The sequence below is a fragment of the Diadema antillarum genome, unplaced genomic scaffold (genome assembly GCF_040938485.1).
Source record: "Diadema antillarum isolate AM-2024a unplaced genomic scaffold, OU_Dant_1.0 seq00001713_RagTag, whole genome shotgun sequence".
NCBI classification, from domain to species: Eukaryota; Metazoa; Echinodermata; class Echinoidea; order Diadematoida; family Diadematidae; genus Diadema; species Diadema antillarum.
In genome coordinates this window covers 99,007-122,974 of record NW_027272402.1, presented here as the reverse complement: position 1 = coordinate 122,974, position 23,968 = coordinate 99,007, and the positions used below count along the sequence as shown (strand labels likewise).

Genomic DNA, 23,968 nt, shown 5'->3' with positions numbered 1-23,968 from the left:
GAATGACGTCTGATGTCCGTCTTCCAGCCGACCGCGCAGATGTAATTAATGCTATCAATGCAGCAGACTGCCCCTGATGCAGAGCCTGAAAAGATTGTTTGTTATCACTGTGGGAGCAGAGTCCCCATCGTCAGATTAGCGGATGCTTCAATAAGTGAGTTTAAGACTAGATTATGCAGTTTAACCGCAATTTTACAACATTAGCATATAAGCTTTTAGAAGTCTTCACATAATATTAGAATAACGGAATATTAATGGAATAGGCTAACTCATATTATTGTATTCTATTGAGGGAGCAATATATACATGTACATGTTACGAAGATATGAACATACACTATTGTAACTTGTTCACAGGCATGGAAAAAAAAAGAATATCGTTAAAAAAATAGGAAATTCAAAATGTCAAAGAATTGAAAAGAAATGAAAAGCATCCATGCAAAATAATGGAATAACATCACAGTATTTTTGTGACATTAGAAAGTAATTTCTGCAAATAACCCTTTCCTTTTCTCTGATTTTCTTCAAACATAATTTTATCAGCTTTCCTGCTTTCATTACAATCAAATTTTCCAGCTTGTCCTGAACGTGTATGAATTTATATGATGCAGTCCTCAGTTTGATCACAGCAGAAAAAAAAAAAGTTGTGATATGGTTAATTTTATCAATACTAAAGCGTGATAAATTTCAGACATGGTTTCCATAAACAAGTAATTAGCAAAAAAAAAAAAGAAATGAGGGGAGACTTGTATGGTTACCAGTATCAGTACTAAACCATGATGGATTGTTAGTCATTGTTTCCAGATATGAGTAATGAGACTATAACTTGACAACTGATAATAATTCCATAGCTTGTAACAATAACTTAATTGACAAATATGTAGTTTGTACTCATTTCTTTTTTCTTTTTTTGTGTGTTATGTTTAGACAGATGATGAAACTACGGTTGACGAGCCCTCCTCTCAAACTTACCCAACGCAGACTGAGACAGGTACACAGACAGAAGATTCTTCATTTGATACGTCACTCTCCTCAGATTCATTGGATTCATCGGACACTGACGACATCTCCTCCTTTACAGCCTCATTCTGCGATGGATCTCCAATCAAGACACCAACAGCAAGCACACCAGCAGCAAGCACACCTGTTTGGTCACCCAACACATCCTTCAGTGAGAGCGACGCGAGCTTCCTCTCTCAAGCAGAAGCAAACTACAGCCCAGTCCATGACAGGAAATATGTCATTTTCAAGGCTTCCCTCATGACCCTCCTTTCTATATAAGATGTGATGAATGTGGCTCTGTTGCAGATCCTGACCAGGCAGTTTGGAGAGAGGAAGGGAGTCTTCTGATAGTTGACATTATATGCATTTCAGGACATACGATAATGAAGTGGCACTCCCAGCCGTTGGAGGGGAAGATGGGGGCAGGAAATATCCAGCTTGCTGCCGCGAGCCTCTTCTCTGGGAATCTGTTTCGGTCTACCCAGAGCTTGTTTGAACTCTCCAAATATTGTACAGATTAATTCTTCTTATGGGCTTCCAAATCTTGGGTTTGGAGAACTCCACCCTTTCTGGACAGTGCAGTTTTTTTTTTTCATAATAGGGCCTACAGTGGAACCTCGTTATATAACGAGGTCCTTGGGACCATAGAAATTACATCTTTATATCGAAACATTGTTATATCAGGGCCAGAATACTATAGAAGACAAAGAGATTGGACCAGGAAAATTACCTTGTAACGAGAGTTTGTGTTATCAGTGTTCTTTATAATGAGGTTCCACTGTACTTAGCCTTACAATTATTTTACAACATGTATAGAATTCCGGTGCAATGTTCATGGATACCTTTGATATAAAAATCAAGTATGTTTATGACTGTACACCTCTAGGTTTGAAACATTTTGTTCATGAAGTATTGTAAATTATTGCATCTCCTGTGGATATTCATTGTTTTGTATGGTATTTTCGAAATCGGTAAAAAATGGGAAAATTATATCTAGTTGTGTATTCATTTGTATTCTTTTGTCAGATCTTCAAAGTTCTATTTTTGTATTCTACCCTATTCCTCATCTCGCATCTGCATGTCTAGTGATGAAGTATGGTCACAAAATCTGGATTCTTTGAAAGTGTACATGAGTGTCGAGGTGGTATATCAACATGTAGACATGGTTTGCTGTGACTGATGTTGATGCACATCACTGTGTGAGAGCTTTCTGAAAATAAAACTGATGAAAAAAAAGAGTGCGATATTCACATCACCATTTAGTTAGTGAATAAAAGGGATGTAATGGTTTTTTTTTAATCATTATATTGCATTGTTATTATTAATTTCCGTTAACAATTTTTAATCAATGGAAGTCACTAAATTCACTGGGGAAGGGGAAAGCAGGGCTGCAGCCCCTAATCATCGATTTCGATTTCGATTTTGACCAGTTATCATTACATGTAATTACTGTGTTATCACCATGTATATTGTTTGTTTTCTGCACATTGTTCACAAGGTAAAAGAACTTGTCTGGTTTCTGTTGTAATGTTCATAAATGAGAAGTATGAAAATAAATGAATTGAATTGAATTACTGCAATCGTCGGTATCGCATCATTGCATCTAGCACACGTATAGGCAGCGAGATGTTTTTTTGTTTGTTTGTTTTTTTAAACAAAATTCATAGGTAGTTTGTATTATTAAATTTCAAAATTAAATAGCATAAAAGGTCGAATTTTCACCCATGCTCTCAATTAAGTACTGGTAAGTTCTATTAATAAGACAAAGTAAAAAAATTATTCTTAGTTTATCGTCCATGACCGCATCATTTTGGGGCGTTCTCCAGTATATTGTATTTTTTTTTTTTTTTTTTTTGTTCAAAAATGGTGGGGATACTGCAAAAACATCTGGACAATGAGGAATGAAAACTATTTTATTTTTTAGCCTCCTATGTGAATATATATGAAAAGTATCGGATCACAAAACACATCCCCCCCCCCCCCATTTTTTTACAGACGAGAAACTAGCAATCAATTTTGCTTGGCCTTTGGGAAACAAACATTTCCCAGCTAAATTGTGCCCAGGATGTTTTTGTCGATTTCAAAAAAGAAAGAAAGAAAGAAAAGGGGAAAAAAGAGGACAAGCCAAGAAATTTCAACATAGAAAAAAAAAACCAGTCCCCCTCTTTTTTTTGCTAACTCCCAACCCTTTCTCCAAACAAAAACAAAAAAACAAAACAAAAAAAACCAAACAACAAACAAAACACCCAGCATATAACAAGGCTCAACTCTATACATGTACAGTGCACTCCCGTTATAACGAAATGCTCGGGACCGGCAGTTTTCTTTCGTTATAACGAAATTTCATTATAACCGAACAAATACAATATATAACGAACACAAGGAAACCATGTATATATATCATATTCTGTTTGCTGAATACTCATCATACACTGGAAAGCTATATGAAATGGGATGGGATAACCGTATCACAATAGTAAACGCAAGTTCCCCTCAGAAACTGTGCGTGACACAAAGAGCGAACACGGAGTGGTGTGAAGCGTTCACCCATGCAGAGACGCTATAAATGCTTGTTCCGCTACGTATTTTCTAAAGCAATTCGCATTTCGTTGTAACAGAGCACATTTCTTTTGTTTTTCTTTGTCTGTGGCTCTCGGAAAAGACTTCGTTATAACGGAAATTTCGCTATAACCGTGTTCGTTATAAGCGAATTTTTTACCATAGACTTTAATGGTGATAATTTTGGGACCAGAAGATTTACTTCGTTATAACAAAAATTTCGTTACAACCGTGTTCGTTATAACGGGAGTGCACTGTACAACTGTATGTAGTACAGGCTTCACTGTGACCTAACTAGGCCGGCTCACTGATGAGCTGTATGCCTATCCAGTTCGTCGTCAGCTACAACTCGAACTTGGGAGTTACAGGTGAACTTTTTCTGCGTACAAGCAAATATCTTTCACTTGACCCTCAGTGCTACTATAAGAATCCTGCAGAAATGAAAGCAATATACTAATGAGTTATAAATTCTACAATCACGCAAAATACAGCGACTTCAAATATGAAATCAATCGGCGCCGCTGCACAACTAGCAGCATGTTCATATGTAGTCGACAGGCGACACATCAGACGCCGACGCCACATACAAATACGATTCCAATGGGAAGCGCACATCACACGCAACAACAATGGGAGCACGTACGTGCACACGCCCCGACTCCTTTCTCCAACAGCTGCCCGCTGAAACGATATTCATGGCTATCGTTACTTCAAAAGGCGATTGGTGATCGCTTCACCGTATGAGCTAGTCTTCGTACAAGTCGTCTTTAGATTTATTATGGGAAATGTTCAGTTTTAGAAATTCAATATTTTAAAAAAGAAAAAACTTTTTAACGTTATGGATTGTTTAGGGGGGGGGGTTGTTATTAGGTATATTACCCACTAGCAAAGTAATTTTTTTGGCCTCAGGTACCCTTTAAAACTCTTATCTAAATAACTGAAAAATAAGAAATTTTCACCCCTCAGGGCACTTACACTTATAAGTACATTTAGTGTAAAGATGTTAGCCTCGCGTCCTTCAACGAGTGTGCCCCCTGAAACATACCTTTAGTAAACCCTTTCATTTTTTCTTTTCTTCTAAGCTTTCTAGCAATATAAGAATTCTTTTCATTGTTCAAACAATGCAGTCACGTTTAAGCTTTTAATGAATACATTTCAGACTAAAACCGAATGGCAAAGTGAAAGTGGCTCACCAATGCATGCAGGCGCTGACCTAGCCTATGCAAGAATCGCACCCAGTGGCTCATCCGCATTATGAAATCTTAGAGGTAATGGCTAATCCCAAGATGGTGAACGAGTAACACTTTAGTGACTTTACACTGTACCATGAACATTTCCAACAGTTTTGGCTCATTAATAATGGATTATCATTAGAAGCAGCTATCAACGTGTATTGTTTCACGGAAGGCTGTAGTCTGGAGTCATATTCAAGCACTTTTTCTTTAGATTTGCTACGAAAAAACTAAAGTTTGTTCGCAGTAGAGTATCAATGAGTATCAATCAGTATCAATGATGTGAATAAAGAATTAAAGATAATGTAATCAGCTTGGAACAAACCGCATTCGAACTGACACCTCCAATACACCAAATTGTATCACTTAGATTTCTTCAGTTATGTTCGTGGTATAGGCCTTCTGCTCAGCAAACAGCTATGGGCTCTGACTTGTGTATACATGTACACGTCTAGTGCAAGCAACGGTCCTTTTGGCGGGAAAGGATTTGATATAGGACACCAATCAACGTACCGTAATATGAAATAAAGCTTTGATAAATAGAGAAGCAGGTTCGTTGGTTCACCCTAGTATTGGTTCATCCCAGCATTTGTAATCTTCAAAATGCTCACATCACTATTTGATTTTCAACAATCTCATTGACATGGTACAGAATCATGCGGCAAAATACATCTTCATGTGCCTGATCATGTCACCCCCTTGCTGAAGCAGCCCCTTGCTGAAGCAGCTACATTGGCTACCAGTCGCAGAATGCATTGCTTTCAAGATCTTGACAATTGTGTACATGTGTCTTTATCTTAGATCTCTTATCATCCCATATTATAAAATGGTCTTTAAAATCTCTGCAATCTGATTGGTCAGTTGTCATGCATTGATTTTTACTGATCCACACTGAGCCATGCATCCGGTAAAATCCGAACGCACGGCTCAAGTCTTTTACAGTGTTGTAGGTGTACTGGACGCATGATAGGGGAAATGGTTGTATTTCATAAATTTACAGCCCCATTTTATAACACAAATGATGCACAGGCCTATTTCGTGGATCGGTGAGAATTGGATGCTCTTGTTTAACTTTGGAACAGTCTAAAACCCGCTCGCTGCGCTTATGGGTTTAAACAGTTCCAAAGCTTGCGCATCCAATTATCACCGATCCACTCTGTCCTGTGCATCATTTGTATACTACATGTACAGTATTCTGCTTGATCTGGACTACGTTCAAGTGCAGATAGCACCTTACTCCATGTACCCAAAACCAACAGCAGATCAGGAAAGTGGGGGACAATACTTTTGAGATGGCTTTTCCACGAATGTGGAATGATCTACCTACCATGGTTCATCCGCATTTCCCCTTGTCTTAATGTCTTCAAGAAGAATCTTAAGACTTTTCTTTTTAATGCCAATCTGTGACTGAATTTTGTTGTAAAGTGCTGTGAAACCAGTCATTGATTGTGTGAGAGCACCATATAAATGATCTTATTGTATTGTATTGTATTGTATTGTATTGTATTGTATTGTATTGTATTGATACAAGCAATGGTTAAAGCAATAGAAACATGACTTCCACAATAACTTGATGTTGACAGTGAGAGAAATGTGCTAAAATGCTAAAAGGAAAGAGAGTAAACTTGTGCCAAAATAATTCATCAGACAGTGCTCATCAGTCACGAAGGGATATTTTAACCTTAGCACTACTTGCAAGTGATAGCTACATTGCTCAAAGAATAATACATATTTAGCTAATCTGAAGCGCACATCACTTGTGACATACATGTACCTATGTTCATAAGAAACAAAATTTATGATGATTCTGAGCTCTCATTCTCATCGTTTGCACAAATACATGTGTATAAATAAATGTTTCTGAATGGATATTGCATGACAAATGTGACTTCTGTTATTTTGAGTCACTTACTAGCGTAATACAAAATTTAATTGAAAATCTAACATTCCGAAGCGCTCACTCACTCTGCCTATACTTAGTAAAATGAATAGTTTTCATAAGCTATGATCATAATCCTTCGCAGTGTTTTTTTTTGTTGTTGTTATGTTTAATTCCCGAAAAATTTGTTTTTAAATGCACTATAAACACCCCCACTTGGTCATAAACTGCGTGTAAATTGCATTGACGGGGAGGGGGGCAGGAATAGGGGTGATTAGTAATGTGAGTCAGACCCAGTATAGAATCATTGCAAACAACATCCTGCTATAACTATTTTGTCTTTGTTTTGGCCTGAAAGATAAACATTGAACAGACATTTGTGGATCATAAACTTAGAAAAGCAAAAGGATTAATATGTCTCTTCAGGACAAAAATTAAACCATGTGTCCCAAGAAAAAATATGAAATAATCTTGTATGCCTACGGGTGGAGACAACTAGTATGAGGCCACATGTTTGAGTTGGTGAGACTTGAGAGCTTTCTGGCAGAACAATTATGCCTCATGCTCAGCATAACTTTTATAGGGGAAGGGAAACCATGAGCTCTGCAAGTTTTTTTATGCCTCCGCCACAAAGTGTCGCTGGAAGCATTATGTTTTCGGGTTGTCCATCCTTGCGTCTGTCCCTCCGTCCTTCCGTCCATAATAGGGAGTTTTTGCAAACTCAGCACGGACGGCAAATCCACAGTCCGTGCGCAAAATCGAGCAGTTACTATAGTAACATCGATGTGACCGCTCAGGCCCTGAAATCTAGAACTGTTCTAAGCAAAACTCTTGTCCGTCCAGATTGAGACCGCGAGTGCGTGAGCAGCCAATCAGCGAGCACCGTTCCTCCAGAGAAGGTCGCTTGCACAGGTGTTATCAATCACTGACCCAAGGGCGGCAGGCATGAATACTTTCTTTGGACAGGCAGCACAGTATCCACCGATCATTACTGGAAGTAAAGCTTCTGGTTGCTGTGTATGGGTTGCATAATATGATGAAAAATAAACTCTACATCATCTATAACGTCGAAATAAGTTGGGAGAAGTGTATTTTGCGCTGAATGTAAATATTACAGCTTACAGTTACAGCAATTTAGTCTGCAATGGTCTCCGGAACCACAGATTTGTCAGAAACATGGATCATTAGTCTGTCAGATTTAGAAGAACATTTGAAAATAGCGAAGTAGAACATGATAATTTACAACCACTATTGCTTAGTATTGCATGAATGGCTTTTAGACATTAGCTGTGATCTGACTTGCTGTGGGAGAAGGATCCCTGGGCAATTACTTTCCGTACCTGCATTCGCGTTCACCGAAATGAGAAACTGCTTTTTGTAACGACGGCAGTCTGTCTACGACGGACGCAAATCTGATACTACCCGCGTCGAAGGTTCGTCCGTCGCTGAGCGAAAACTCGCTATTTTATCAATTTTGTGGACAGCGTAACTAAAAAACATTTCAGGTATCCTTATGAGACTTGGCATGTATATGTATGAGTGCACGAGCAAAGTTGTGCCTGTCAAGTTTTGGTGCACATGCTGAAGACCAAAGGTCAAGGTCAAATGCTCAAAATGTCACTATTTTCCCCATATCAATGAAATGCCTGAAGGTCTTTTCTTGAAACTTAGAGTATACAGTCATGTTCTACCCAATAATGATTTTCTAGAGAGAGTTTGGGCCATGAGGTCAAGTGAAAATGTTTAAATTTAACTTTTTTTATGCCTCCGCCAAGAAGTGTCGCAGGAGGCATTATGTTTTCGGGTTGTCTGTCCGTCCGTCCTTCCATCCGTCTGTCCGTCTATCTGTCCGTCCTGTCCGTAATCAATTTTTGTGGACAGCGTAACTAAAAAACTGTTTGAGGGATCCTAATGAAACTTGGCATGTATATGTATGTGTGGGCGAAGTTGTGCCTATCAACTTTTGGTCGCATGTGCTCAAGGTCAAATGCTCAAAATTTCACTATTTCCCCCATATCTATGCAATGCATGAAGGTATTTTCTTGAAACTTAATGTATACCTGAACTACCAAATAAAGATTCTCCAGAGAGGTTTGGGTCGTGAGGTCAAAGGTCAGTGAAAATGTTAAAATTTCACTTTTTTTCTCCATATCTCACAAATGGTTCAAGGTATCTTCATGGATCTTGGTACATATTATGCATGTACGGACAGCAGTGATTTACTAGGGAATTTAGGGGTCATGGGTCAAAGGTCAGGGTCAACTCTTCAAAATTTCACTATTTCCCTTTTACCTATGCAATGCCTGCAGGATTTTTCTTGAAACTTAGTGTATGCATGTATTACCCAATAGAGATTCTCTTGAAAGTTTCTTGCCAAAAGCTCAAAGGACGAGTGAAAGGGCTAAATTTCACTTCTTCGTTCAACTTATAAAAGGGTAAAAAATCAAGTAAAAATCCTCAAATCCCCAAATACCTGCACTCTTAAACAATATACTTATAGTCATTCATCCAATTCAACCTAGTTCAAGGAAAGTGAACATGCAACACATTTGTGACAAACCTGTCATTTTAATATTTTGTTAATAATGTGAAACTGTCATCACACATTGTCAAGACACTGTACTATAAACCTATTAGGAGAACCATGCATTATGGCGGAGGCATTCACTGTAGTGACATAGTCTTCATATGCAGAAATGGTTTGAGGTATCTTCATGGAACTTGGTGCATATGCATGTACTGACTGTCTAGGGCAATTTTGGGTCAGGGGTCAAAGGTCAAGGTTAATTCCTTCAAACTGTCACTATTTCCCTCATATCTATGCAATGCTTCCAGGATTTTTCTTGAAACTTTAATAGTGTATACATTCCCAGAGATTCTCTGGGAAAGTTTCTTCATAGAACATCACTGAATACCTTCGGCATTAAAACATAACCGATGCTTTAAAAAAAACACCAAACATCTGCATGTTAAGACATCTACTGCATATGTGGACAAAATAAAAATTTGTTTTATGGCTAATTGAAGAATGCATGTAGTCTATTTATGTGTTGCTATTTATCCTCAAAGCTGTCACATACTCCCAGTCAAACACTCATGGTCATTTCATGCACCCGTTAAATGTGGGCATTTAAATCTTATCCATCGATTGACATAAATGAATAAGACTTCTTATTTTCTTTTCTGTCTTCCTCTGCCTTTGCCGCTCTCATTCTCTCTTCCTCTCTCTCTCTCTCTCCCTCTCCCTCTCTCTCTCTCTCTATCTATTTCTTTCTCCAACTATCTCTATCTCTCTCTCTTTCTATCTCAGCTTTCATTTTTTTATTTCTCCCCCACATTTTATTGTTTCTGAACTTCGGGCTCTCTTCTTGACAGACCAGTGTTGTACCACCACTGAAGGATAACTGACGGATAAAATGCGATTCATACATTTGGATACAGACATCATTAGATTAGAAGACTATAAATCTACTTATTGATGATACTCATAGTCAAATCTAAGCCTTTGCCGTGTGTCCTTTGTCTGCGTGTGAGGATATGCACACAGTGCACACTTCAAGGGAGTTAGGCCAAAAAAGAAGCGAACTTGTGAGTGCAAAATGGGTTGTTACTCGTAAGGTCGCAAAACGTTGCAGGCAAATTTGGTGTCGATCTAAAAAGCATGGACTGTAAGAATGGCCATCATGGTTTATCCAGCGCAGAAAACGACGGTAATGTCGACCATCTTTGTGCATGAGAGAAAAATACTGCTTTTGCACCATTATCTTTGTGTTTCATCTTAAATCACTTTCGACAAAAATAAGAATTTGACTGTAAACTCTGTGATTGCTTAAAATAACTATTTTCAATCAACAATGCTTAAAGGGGCATTCCAGACGATTTTCATATTTTTACATCATGTAGTACATAAATCAACAGGTCCACGTAGAGATTTGTGGAATTTATTGTGGTTCTTAAGCAGAGAAACAATACTTTGAAAAAACTTGAACAAATAAGCCAGTTCGTAATTAGCTCATGGGCACGTTGGTACAAATGACCTTTCTTTTTTCTCAATAGGTTAGGCACTTTAATCGTTTTCAAAGAGACATTATTCGTACCGGGAAGCTTACCAGACGTAAAAATTCATGGAATTCGTGTTCAAATGATAAATGAACTTGCATAGACCAGGTGACCAGAATGGTCCGTCAATCAGCCATCGGGGAAGCATCCATTTCATCGTTTTGCTTTGAATGCATTAAAAGAACGGTTTTATTCATATTGCCAAATACCAGGTTTGCTGTCAGGTGGATGTACTGGCAAGCAACATTTACAAGGATGACATGAATAATCATTATATGACAGATGCTTACAGTGAATTTAAAAACCGATGTGCCTCTTGGTACAAATGACCTTTTTCTGCTCATGCACAAAGTGGAATTACGAACTGGCTTATTACACTGAACAAGGATGATGACAAAGAGGCACACATATTTAAGAAATGTAGCAGTGTAATTCATTACAATACATTCACCTGTGTATAATCTATGCATGCCTACTTCTTTTGTTCTGCTTCCTTGAGCCCCAACTCATGCATTCTTATGGTGACCCTGCCATGTCATCATTCTTGTTCATTGCAGTTTGTTATAAATTTCGAAAAAAATCTTATTCTTCATCCCAATTATCATAAATTCTGAAACTCTGTCCTCATTATAACTAATTTATAGTTGCTAAAATGTAAAAATCTGAAAATCATCCGGAGGTCTCCTTTAATTTGAAGTGGATTGAACAACCCATTTGGCAAAAAATAAAAATTTTAATTAATGGGAGCTTGCATTTTACATGTTGTGTACCTGGTAGTCACAATTTTGTGTCTTACCCCCCCCCCCCCCCAAAAAAAAAAAAAAAACCCACTTAAAATCAATTTCAAGAAATAAACTTGAAATAGCTCAAGTATTTTCACTGAACTTGAATTGAATGACAACCTTGTTAAATCTTTATTATGTTCCTTTTAAGATTTATGATCGCAGCCAGTACAGCAAGAAAGGAATTCATACAGCACTCCAGGGAAATAGCAAGTCCTTACACCTGTACCCGTGCAGCCCAAGAATGATCCCCCAGGGCCTCAACCCTGCCCCTCACAAGATGAACATCGTGGTAGAGCAGTATCTGAGGCACAGCAAGAGCAAGCAACCAGCAGCAGCAAAAGCATCAAGCAGACAGAAGTCCAGCCCTGATATCACAAAGTACTTGAAAGGAGGTTCGTAAGAACTGATGTTAAGAATACATACTATTTTTTAATCACCCATGTACAAAGATCAGCTGTGCTAATATATCCATTTTAGGGTGGTGTATTATGCTCCTCTGTTAGGACTATATTCACACTTCAAATTATTGCATGAATAAAAACTTAATGTTCAGAGAGTTTATTACCTCCAAACAGGGACTTAAATTGTACATGTTCGTATTCTTCTTGAAAACAGGTAGCATCCCTAGGGGGATAGGATCTCAATTTGTTCAAATGGGCACCAAGCCCCACCTGGGGGGCCTCCAGGGGGCCGAAACACCCCAAAATTAAGGTATCTTTAAAAATCTTCTTCTCTAGAACCACAAGTGATAAAGCAAAGTTACTATGAGTTCGTACATTGATGACTGTGGTTCCAGGTTTGTTCATTGCAGATCCAGGGCTCCCCCCACCCTTTGGAGTCGGGGATGGGGGGTCCTAAATTGTACATTTTCATCTTCTTGCTGAAAACAACAATGGACTTTCACCAAACTTGGCAAGTAGCATTCCTAGGGGGATAGGATCTCAAAGTGTTTAAATAGGCACCATGCTTTCCTTTGGGGCCCCTAGGGCCCAAACCTCCTAAATCAAGGAATATTCAATAATATTCTTCCCTAGAATCAGAGGTGATAGAGCTTTAAGTCTTTTTTTCCAAACTGCATAGTCCAACATTCCATTAAGTACAGTATACTTGGCAGGTATCTTTACCAGTGTAATAGAATATGCAAATGGACACCATGCCCCCAGCTCTCAAAGCTGCCCCCCTTCCCCCCCCCCCCCCCCCAAGTTTCCAATGTTCTCAGGTAAGAGTCTGCAAGAGTGCATGGAAGGTGAACTTGCGATACTCAGGTGAGAGACCCCCGGGTCTCTTGTATTGGGAGAGTGGGCTATTTACAGCATGCCTGTATTAGTGGAAATTACTGATCTCTGTGGAGGAACAAGATCAGTGGTGGAAAAACCTGCTTGGCGGAGGTTTGCGCTCTCAGAGTGCTTTTCTAGTTACATGTAGTAATGGTGTTATCAATATAATCCCTTAGATAAATCGTGCAGTTCCATGTAAAAGTTTGAATGTGATTCCAACTGATTTTAACGTCCGCTGGATCACAAGTTCCATATACTGTAAAGTTCCGTGTATGAGACACACTATTTTTTCGTCGGAAAACATTGAAAATCGGGGGTGCGTCGTATACACGGGTACAGTCGAATCACGGAAAAAAATCTGTCATGTACACCCAATTTTATAAGGCCAACTTGGGGCCATGTATGCCCATCGATGTTGGAAGGTAAGCAATCACTAAAACTTACGGATAAATGAGCGATCTTTCAATCTGGACACACACAAAAGCTGCAAATACGAGATAAACTTACATCGGCCTTGTGCAGTAATGATGTATCAATCTGGCCATAGACAACAGCTGTAACAGCACTGCTGTATGCTACCGATGTCAGTCTGCCAAGCTACCAACAGCCAACCTAGTAGCTGGAATACGCGATGTACAGGTATCATTACTAAATTACCGATATCGTAAAACTTATCACTGTACTAGTATCAATATGGCCATAGACAAAAGCTGTAAAATACGGAGTACGATCGACACTATGTCACCGTAAATATGAACGATGTGTGAAGCATGCATGCATATCCATGTCGTTCGTTTGCTCTTCATTTCACGAGGCCAGCTAGGATAGCATAGCTACACTGTAGCTATAGCTAGCTAGCTAGCTAGCAAGCCTTTGGCAAAGGCAGCAGCTGCAGAGAGGCTTTTGCAATGGACTCGCGTGCACACAGCGATCGGATCGGAGCGCGCTTGCTCTTTGCGCGCTGTGTGTGCAAGTCCATTGCTCTCTGTGTGCGTGTGCTGAAATTATAGCGAGCTGCCTTTTACAAAAGGCTAGCACTGTGCATACAAGCATGGTACAAGAGACACACATGTTACTGGTAATCCCTCCGGGCGAAGCAACAGTGAGTGTAATTACCGTACGCACCGTACGTCTCGCCGTATGATCCCTCTGCTACACTTGTTGATGTTTTTCTTATTTTTCGTAATGAACCTTCCAGTCTGACATGCGTCAATATGCGCGACACCCTCTGCTATGTATGACAGCAAAGATTGTACTGTAAACTCATGAGTACGATATGCATGACACATGTACCACGATTGAAAGGCGAAACAATAGCAAGTGAGTACCGAGACAAGTCTCATATCTTGCGTCATCCATATTTTGCCGATGTCCAATGAATACCGTTAAAAGAAAGTATAAAAGGAAACGGAAAATAGAGCAAATACGTGCTGCATTCTAGGAAAATTTTGAGCTGAAGTAATATGTATGACACACGCACTATTTGCGTGGAAATGTTCGTGTTGTTGTTTTTTTTTATTTTAGGTCCGAAAGTAGGGGTGCGTCTTATACACGGGTGCGTCTTATACACGGAACTTTACGGTAGTCCCTGGAAAATGTCTGAAAAATGATGCCCAATGCACAGATCAAAATCAGTGGGCACAGGTAATGATATTCCAATATAGAAAATCCACTCTGATACATGTAGAATCCAAATGTTTGATGACCACGTCCAGTCAATTTGCGACTAATGATCCAACAAGTGACTATTCAGCAAGACACAGTGTCATTGTAGCAATGTCCACGTGAATTATAATGATCCAGGCACAAATGTAGGTGAATCAACTCTCCATGAAATATAACAGGACAGCAGGTAGTAATGGAATGACAAACCACTTCAGAGCCAGATGTGCAGTTACTCGCAGAGCAAAGGTGTTGGAGGTAGTCTCCTTAACTAGGCAATTTCTGTGGCTTATATACGTTCCATCAACCATGGACCTGCTATGTATATATGGACTATGAACAGAGCTCTTTCTTTAATCCATCTTCACTGCTGCAACCTAATTATGTGCATCTGGATGAATACATTCAGATGGACAATGATGATCGCATAATTGAGCATTGTCAATGACAAAAGAATTATTTCCTTCGTCTCCATCTTATTTGGCTGAGGTGCTTTTTCAGACTCGACTTTCTTTGAATAAACACTAATGATGGGGAGCAGCAAACTTTAAAACAAATGTAGTAATATCTGAAGGGGACACTTGTGGACATGCATGTAACATTGTTAGATGGTAAGATATACATCTCGTCTATCGTTACTGTCTATGTTTACTCTGAAACAATGTGCAAAAATGGGAAAAATTAGATTACAAAGCACACTCGGCCTGCCAAAATATTTGCTTTTTCTCGTTAAGTAAGTGCATTTCACAAATGAAATTGACCGAGCGATGATTTCCCAATATGTACACAACAACAGCACATACAGTTATACATTCTTATTGATTTGAGAGAGTTATTATCTTCTGCGCATTTAGGCTTTAGATTTCTCAAAGGGCTGTCTTGTTTTTATCCGGGCTGGCTTTCGGCTGTCCTGATGAGATCAAAGCAGGAAAGCATGCTTAAGATAGTATTCAGTCGGACCGCAACACCCTGAAAAGCCTTTGCATTTATCGTACGCGTATGCATGGACCTCGCGGACATGAATACGTAATGAGCTGGAGGACCACATTTTTAGAGTCCCTGTAAATCTAAACGACATTACCAATCTACATGATTTATTCATCGATAAAAAGCTGTAGAGTTGTACTTTGATGACATCCGACCAGTTGAAAGGTTGTGACGTATAAAATATACTGAACAAGGAAATTATAAACCATAAAATTTGCATATTTTTCATTTTTCTTTGTAGTGGAGCGGCATAGCCGAACAATTGTGCATTTTGTGATAAAAGCACCAAATTTCGGACACAAGTTGACAATCAAGTTCAGATTAAATTTAGATATTGGACCATCGTAAATAGCGTCCTCAACGTCCATGGCAGCCATCTTTCAAAATGGCTGCCATAAATGCCATGTTTTCATAAAATTTGCTAATTTTAGGGGAGAAAAGTCCATAAGATTTTGGTTACAAATGGAAACTTACATTCCAAATAAATCTAGATATCGGGCCATCGGGAAATAGCGCCCTCAAAGGCCATAGCAGCCATTTTTCAAAATGGCCACCATAAATGTCATTTTTTCAAAACATTTGCTAACTTCAAAAGGGAAAGGCAGTAAGATTTTGCAAACAAGTGGGAAATTACTTTCAAAATAAATCCAGATATTGGGCCATCGTAAATAGCACCCTCAACGTCCATGGCAGCCATATTTCAAAATGGCTGCCATAAATGCCATGTTTACGTAAAATTTCCTAATTTTAGGGGAGAAAAGTCAATAAGATTTTGGTTACAAATGGCAAATTACATTTAAAATAAGTCTAGATATCGGGCCATGGGAAATAGCGCCCTCAATGGCCATGGCAGCCATTTTTCAAAATGGCCTCCATAAATGTCATTTTTTCAAAATATTTGCTAACTTCAAAAGAAGAAGACAGTAAAATTTTGCAAACAAGTGGGAAATTACATTCAAAATGAATTCAAATATTTGGCCATTGCTAATTGCGCCCTCAACGTCCATGACAGCCATTTTTCAAAATAGCTGTCTAATGTGCCACTTCGATGATTTTGCAAATTTCAGAAGGGAAAAGTTAATAAGATTTTGCCCATAAATGTTAATTATACATTCAAAATAAATCTAGATATTGGGCCATCGGAAATTGCGCCCTCAACGGCCATGGTAGCCATTTTTTCAAAATGGCCGCCATTAATGTCATTTACAAAAAAAATGCAAATCTCAGAAGGGAAAGCCATTTTTTCCTATTTTCTATTTTTGTTTTTTGCAAACAGCGGGAAATTACACCAAAAAATAATTCCAGATATTGGGTTATTGAAAATTATGCTCTCAAAAGCTATGGCAGCCATTGTTTTTATTGCCTCCGCCACGAAGTGGTGCCCGAGAGGGCATTATGTTTTCAGGTGACCGTCCGTCCGTACGTACGTCCGTACGTCTGTACGTGCGTCTGTCCGTACGTACGTCCGTACGCTTTCGTTTACGCGATAACTTGAGTAATGTTTACTGGAATTTTACCAGACTTGGTCCAAGTATGAAGTATGATGGGGCAATGATTTGATTCGATTTTGGGTGAAATCGGCTAAAGGTCAAAGGTCAAAGATCAAGGTCAAATCATGAAATTGCATCCGTTTACGCGATAACTCAAGACTGGATGGAGCAAATTTCACCAAACTTTGGTAGAGGATGATGTATGATAAGACAATTACTTGATTAGTTTTTCAGTGAAATCGGACAGAGGTCAAAGGTAAAAGATCAAGGTCAAATCCTAAAATTTATCTGTTTACGTGATAACTCAAAACTGGATGAAGCAGCTTTCACCAAACTTGGTCCAAGGATGATGTATGATGGGACAATTAGTTGAGTAGATTGTAGTGACATTGGCAAGAGGTCAAAGGTCAAAAGGTCAAGGTCAAATGCTAAAAATGTTGCTATTTCCCCCATATCTATGCAATCCCGCAGTTATTTTCTTGAAACTTAGTGTAGACATGTACTACTGCGTAAAGATTCTCCAGAGAGAGTTTCATGTCATAAGGTCAAAGGTCAAAAGGTCAAAGGTTAGTTGAAAATGTTGCAATATCACTTTTTCTCACAAGTGGTTCAATGTATCTTCATGGAACTTGGTACATATGCATGTACTGACTGGCAGGGATTATCTAGGGAGTTTAGGGGTCATGGGTCAAAAGTCAGGGGTCAAAGGTCAAGGTCAACTCCTCAAAATGTTACTATTTCCCTCATATACTAGTTTATGCAATGTTTGCATTATCAGTTTTAAAATTCAATATATGTACATGTATTACTTAATGGAGATTCTCTTGGAAATTTCCAGCCAGAAGGTCAAAGGTCAAAGGTTAAGGGTCAAAGGTCAGGTTTAAATTAAAAAAAAGAAAGATTTATTTTGTACTGTAATTACACTCTTTCTTCATACCTTGGAAATTATACTCAATGCATAAACTTATAATAAGGTCGGTCAGAAGTCAAGTAAAAATGTTCAATTCCCCAAATATGTGTACCTGCACTCTTTAATAGACAATTATAGCAAACCCAGATCATGGAAAGTGAACATTCAAGATATTTTGACAAACCTGTCGTTTCGATATTTTGCCAGTTATGTGAAACTGTCATCACACATTGTGAAGACATTGTACTATACACCTATTGGGAGAATCATGCATTATGGCGGAGGCATCAGTCGCCATTAAAAAGAAATGCCAATTTCAAAAGGAGAAGTCAATGAAATTTTGCTTATACATGGGAAATGACATTTAAAATTAATCTCGATATTGGGCCATCGGAAATTGCGCTCTCAACGGTCGTGGCAAGCATTTTTCAAAATGGCCGTCATAAATGCTATATTTACTGAAATCAGAAGGAAAGCCAACAAGATTTTGCAAACAGGTGGAAAATTGCATTCAAAAGTAAACTTATTGGGCCATTGCAAATTGCCCCCTCAAAGGCCATTCCAGCCATTTTTCAAAATGGCCACCATGAATGTCATTTTTCGTAAAGTGTTGCAGACGTCAATCAGAATTTCCACAAAGGTGGAAAATTACTTTCAAACTGAATTTGATAATAGGCCATCAAAAAGTGCACCCTCAACAGCCATAGCAGCCAAGTTTCAAAAAAGCTGCCATGGATGCCCCCCTTTTTTTTTGCAAAAAATTGCTGATGTCAGAAGGAAAAGTCAATAGGATTTTGCAAGCAAGTTGAAAATTATGCTCAAGAATAAATCTAAGTATAAGGTCTTCTTGTAAGGCGCCCTCAAGGGCCATGCTGACCGCCATGGATATCTGCTTTTTTATGGAAAGATTTGCTAATTTCAGAGAGAAAATCAATGAAATTTGTACATTAGTTGAAAATCATATTCAAAAGAAAATGATATATGAAGTCATTACAAATGGCACCATTAATGACCATGGTGGCAGTCATTTTCCAAATGGCCACTATAGATGCTATTTATTTCTTGAAAATATGATAATGCCAGAAGAAGACAAAAACATTTCCTGTGCAAATTAGCAAAAGACATTCAAATAAATGAAGTTTGAATTTGAATTTGAATTTGAATTTGAAATGGAGATATTGAGCCATCATTTAAACATCGTCCCCAATGGCTAGGGTAGCTCTTTGTCAAAATGGATTCCACACACTTCTTTTTTTTTTAATTTGCATATTCCAGAAGGAGAAAGCAATAGAAAACTGCTAAACAGCCATTATATCTAATGCAATCTGGTGTTCAAAGAAATTTAAAAAAAAAAAAAGGTTTCATTGATGGGTTAGTTCTAAATTCATGTTTTCAGTTAAGTTCTTATTGCAGTATTTCGCGTGCGTGTGACGGCTAACAGTATGAATATAAAAGGTATGTGTTTTTATGGAAGCATAGCAAGTAGATTATTCTTTTTCGTAAATTGGAAGGTCATTTTTTCGTATATTTAGAAAGTTACACTTTAGAATAGATACACGTCATATAGTCCCATATATTCAATGATATGGTGTTACTGTCAAAGTAAATACATGGCGCCATTATCCCTCGCTATTCATATTACTCTTTTTCGGAAATTTTTCATGTTTGCCACCTAAAATATGCATTCATCATTGGTGATATATAATCGCAAAGCATTTGCCTTATTTCAGTTGTTATTTAACACCATATTTCAGATTATATGTGTCTGTGAGTATTCTATTGCCTTCTCCTTTGAAGGTAAGCAATTTTTAAGACACAAAAAAAAAGAAGAGTGTATTATAGCCAAACCATGTATTTATGGCAGCCTATTTTAAATATGGCCGCCATTGGCATTCAGGGCAAAATTTTGCCATGGCCCAACATCTAAATTTTTCTTGAATCTTATTTCCAACTCGTTTGCAAAGTCTTATTGATTTTCCTTTCTGAAATTTTAATTTTTTGTGAAAAATGGCATTCATGGTGACCATTTGGGAACAAATGGCTGCCATGACCACTAGGGGCGCAATTTGCGATGGCGCTATATCTAAATTTATTTTAAATGTTATATCCCACTCGTTTGCAAAATCTTATAGATTTTAAATCCTGAAATTTGTAAATTTTGCGAAAACTTGCATTTACGGCGGTCATTTTGAAAAATGGCTGCCATGGCCGTTGAGGGCGCAATTTGCAATGGCCCAATATCTAAATTTACTTTAAATTTTATTTCCCACTCGTTTGAAAAATCGTATTGATTTCCCTTTCCGAGATATTTGTAATTTTTTGCGAAAAATGGCATTTATGAAAAATGGCTGCCATGGCCATTGAGGGCGCTATTTACGATGGCCAATTATATGAATTTATTTTGAATGTTATTTCCCACTCGTTTGCAAAATCTTACTGATTTTCCCTTCTCAAATTTATAATTTTTTGCGAAAAATGGCATTTATGGCGGCCATTTTGAAAAAAGGCTGCCATGGCCTTGGAGGGCGCTATTTACGATGGCCCAATATATGAATTTATTTTGAATGTTATTTCCCAGTCGTTTGCAAAATCTTACTGATTTTCCCTTCTGAAATTTATAATTTCTTTGCGAAAAATGGCATTTATGGCGGCCATCTTGAAAAATGGCTGCCATGGCCGTTGAGGGCGCTATTTACGATGGCCCAGTATCTGATTTTTTTTCTCAAATGTAATTGTCAACATGTGTATGAAATTTGGTGCTTTTATCATAAGATGCACAATTCCTCTAATTTTTCAAGCTATGCCGCTCCACTATTGGGGGTACACTAGATCAATCAAATAAACGTGGACCAAAATAGAAGAAGTATAAAATGAAAGAGGAAATATCATACTATGAAAATATAATGACTTCATGTGGATTGATTCTTGGAACGGGTCAGGTGGTCGAATAAATCATTGCGTTGTACAATTAATTTTTGACGAGATGTATAGCGGAGATATGAGAAGGTGAAATTTTGGTGAAAATGAGAACGCCCGATTCGCACTGCCTCGATGACGGTTGAAAATTCAAAACGTTTCGTGGGTTTCGGGGGAGTTAATTATAGTCATCCGCTGCGACTGCCCCTTCAGATCTCGGTCGTGGATCGCGCGATCCTCGCGAAAATTTGCACTAAGGTAGAGGCCAATGTAATCTACAAGACTGTATAGTTAGATTTTTCCAATTTTAATTTATGTATTTTATATTAATTAATGCTCATTTATGCAAAAATATTTTTTTCCTACAAATCAAAGAATAGAGCTCCAAGACTTCTAATTTTTGGTGAACATATTCTTTTCAATATCCTCAACAATGAAATTGAAGCAAAAATTCGGCTTCTTAATTATTTCTTAAGTATTTTATTGTTTATTGAATTTCTTATGTATTTCTTTGTTTTTTACATTTTGTTTTTGTTGGTTTTTGTCAAAATTTGGTGCAGAAACTCTTTAGAGCGTAATCAGGCTAAATTATCATTATCAGCCATTGAAACTAAAAATATTTATTTTTATATGAATTAATTGCAAAAACACAATTTACTTTGGATTTGTCTGTTTGTCCGTTTGTCTTTATCTGCCTCCTGTAGGCCTACGTCCGAAAACAAGCTGACCATGTCATTGCGGTTTGCCGATAGGAAATCAGCCACGCTGCGATTATCCGCCAATTCTATGACGGGAGGTGAGCTGCTTCCCCTTTGCGTGTCGCACTCACCATATTCACTAAAACAATTCCGTGGCTGTTGTTCTCCATGATGAGGTGTGCTCAAGGTCTCGATCATTTTCTCGAACATTGACTCGAGTTTCCCAATGCGGGACATAACCTCCGTGCTATTCTCCGCTGTAGTCATGGTCGGGTTTGGAGCAGTAGCAGCTGGTGCGGGCGGGTTCGGCTGTGCCTTCCCCGAAGCCGCGGGGCGGGATGCCTTAGGCCTCCCGCTGCTAGACAAGAGTTTTGCCTGCAGCCTTCTTCTTCGCTGCCGGAGCTGGGCTGGCCTTAGGCTCACACAGCTCGGTATCTTTTTTGGCTTTTGCATTCTCCGATTTGCCAGCTGGTTCATCCATGCTGAGTACGAAACAAACCAACAATATTCACGCTTGTAAGAGAGCACGAAATCAGTTCCGTATTTCCGCAGATTTCGATTATGTTTTCCGATTTTTCGGTCAGATAAAAATCGCTTCGCGATCAAACATTGCGCTGGAACGAAGATGGCAATTGCGCGCGGAACGGCCTCTCATATTACGCAAATTCAGCGAATGGCTAATGCGCAGCCAATGGCTGAATTGTCTACCGTACATTACGAGATAAAATAGAAAATTAAATGAAAAACATTGAAATTTAATTTGTATTTTATGAGTAATGGGATGATAGAGAATTCAGCACTCTCCGCTCCCTCCCTTACTCTGAACAGCTTTAAGGACGTTCCTCAGTTAAAGTAAAGTCCATGTCATTTTCTTCAAACTTTCCATACCGTAACTTTGACCCATCCGAAGCCCAAATATGTAAATAAAACCATAGGTTCATGTGCTTGTTTTTCTTCTACGGGACTTTGAAAAATATGACTAATCTGCCGTCCTGTACCAAAATGATAGCGTTACAGGATCAAGACCATGATTGGCAACAAAATCTGCAATGACAAACTTAAATCCCCATAATTCTTTCAAAATCAAAGTTATTTTCTCCAAATTTGCAAGAATTGCAGAAAAGGGTACCCAAAACGAGGAAAAGGTTGTAAAGTTCGGGTTTACACTCTCATTCTTGAGCAAGCAGGGCCCTCACGCGGCAGAAAACACCGAAATCTCTCAAATCCTTCTCATCGACGTTTTCTGTTAGGGGTGAGCAACAGGAAAAGGTTCATAAAAGGTATGCTGTACACTCAAAACCCATGTCAATTTCGCGAAACTTGACCAAATTGTAAAAAGAGGCTTACTGATTCCAGAAAAACAATCAAAAGTGGGGGTTCTTGTGCTAGTTTTTGTGCTAGCAGCACCCCTATGCGACAGGTATTATCATTATACAAAAGCCTGGTCAAATGTAGAGAATACCCTCACTGCAGATATGTCGCAAATCGCGAAGTACTTCAGGATCTGGAGACTCAAGATTAGCATGTCCAAGACAATGGTAACAGCCTTCCACCTGAACACCAAGGAGGCTAATCGGCAACTCAGTGTCATTCTTGATGGAACACCTCTTCCATACAATGCTACACCAACCTACCTTGGAGTGAAGTTGGATAGGCAGCTGACCTACAAGGAACAACTCAAGGCCATAAGTGCAAAAGTGTCTTCAAGGAACAACCTCCTTCACCGACTTGCAGGCTCAAAATGGGGTGCCAGTGCAACCACTCTCCGCACTAGTGCGCTAGCACTGGTATACAGTGCCGCGGAATACGCCTCCCCTGCGTGGTGTAGGAGCTCTCACACCAAGAAACTTGACTCAGTTCTGAATGACACCATGAGATTAATAACAGGATGTCTCCGGCCTACACCAACAGAATTCCTACCTGTTCTCTCAGGCATCGCTCCTGCCCCCATGCGCCGAGAACATCACACACATAGGCTGGTAACCAAGGCCTCCAGCAACCCGGACGACCTCCTCCACGACGTAGTTGAGGGCTCTGTAACTCTGGGTCAGCGGCATCAGCGACTGAAGTCTCGCCACCCTTTCTCCCGCCATGCAGCAACGCTGAGAGGATCAGACTTCAACATCTGTCAGACATGGAGAACAAGCTGGGAAGACACCCAACGACCTGCCCAACTCGTTGTCACGCCCGATACATCTGTCCTCCCAGGAGCAAACCTCCCAAGGAGTGAGTGGGTGTCTCTAAATCGGATTCGAACGGGAGTTGGGCGTTTCAATGCAGCCATGCATCGTTGGGGGCTACGCCCGTCAGCAGCTTGCCAGTGTGGTGCACCAGAACAGACTGCTCAACACATCTTGAGTGAGTGCCCTGATCTCCGACCTCCTGACAACATGGACCTGACACACCCTACTCCACAGACTGTAATTTGGCTACAACAACTGAAGGACATTACTTAGATGCTGCTGCCTCATAAGCAAGAAGAAGAATTATACAAAAGCAGAGACTCCAACTCT

General features: G+C 39.0%; 1 protein-coding gene across 1 annotated transcript in view; it reads left to right on the top strand.

Moving 5' to 3' along the window:
* Positions 1-23,968, top strand: part of LOC139711852 (uncharacterized) — a gene marked incomplete at its 3' end in the record, with an annotated part of 265,196 nt that overhangs the window by 167,275 nt on the left and 73,953 nt on the right. The window contains exon 11 of the mRNA XM_071623703.1: positions 11,664-11,907. Coding sequence (XP_071479804.1) covers positions 11,664-11,907 — 244 coding nt within the window. The remainder of the gene's footprint in view (positions 1-11,663; positions 11,908-23,968) is intronic.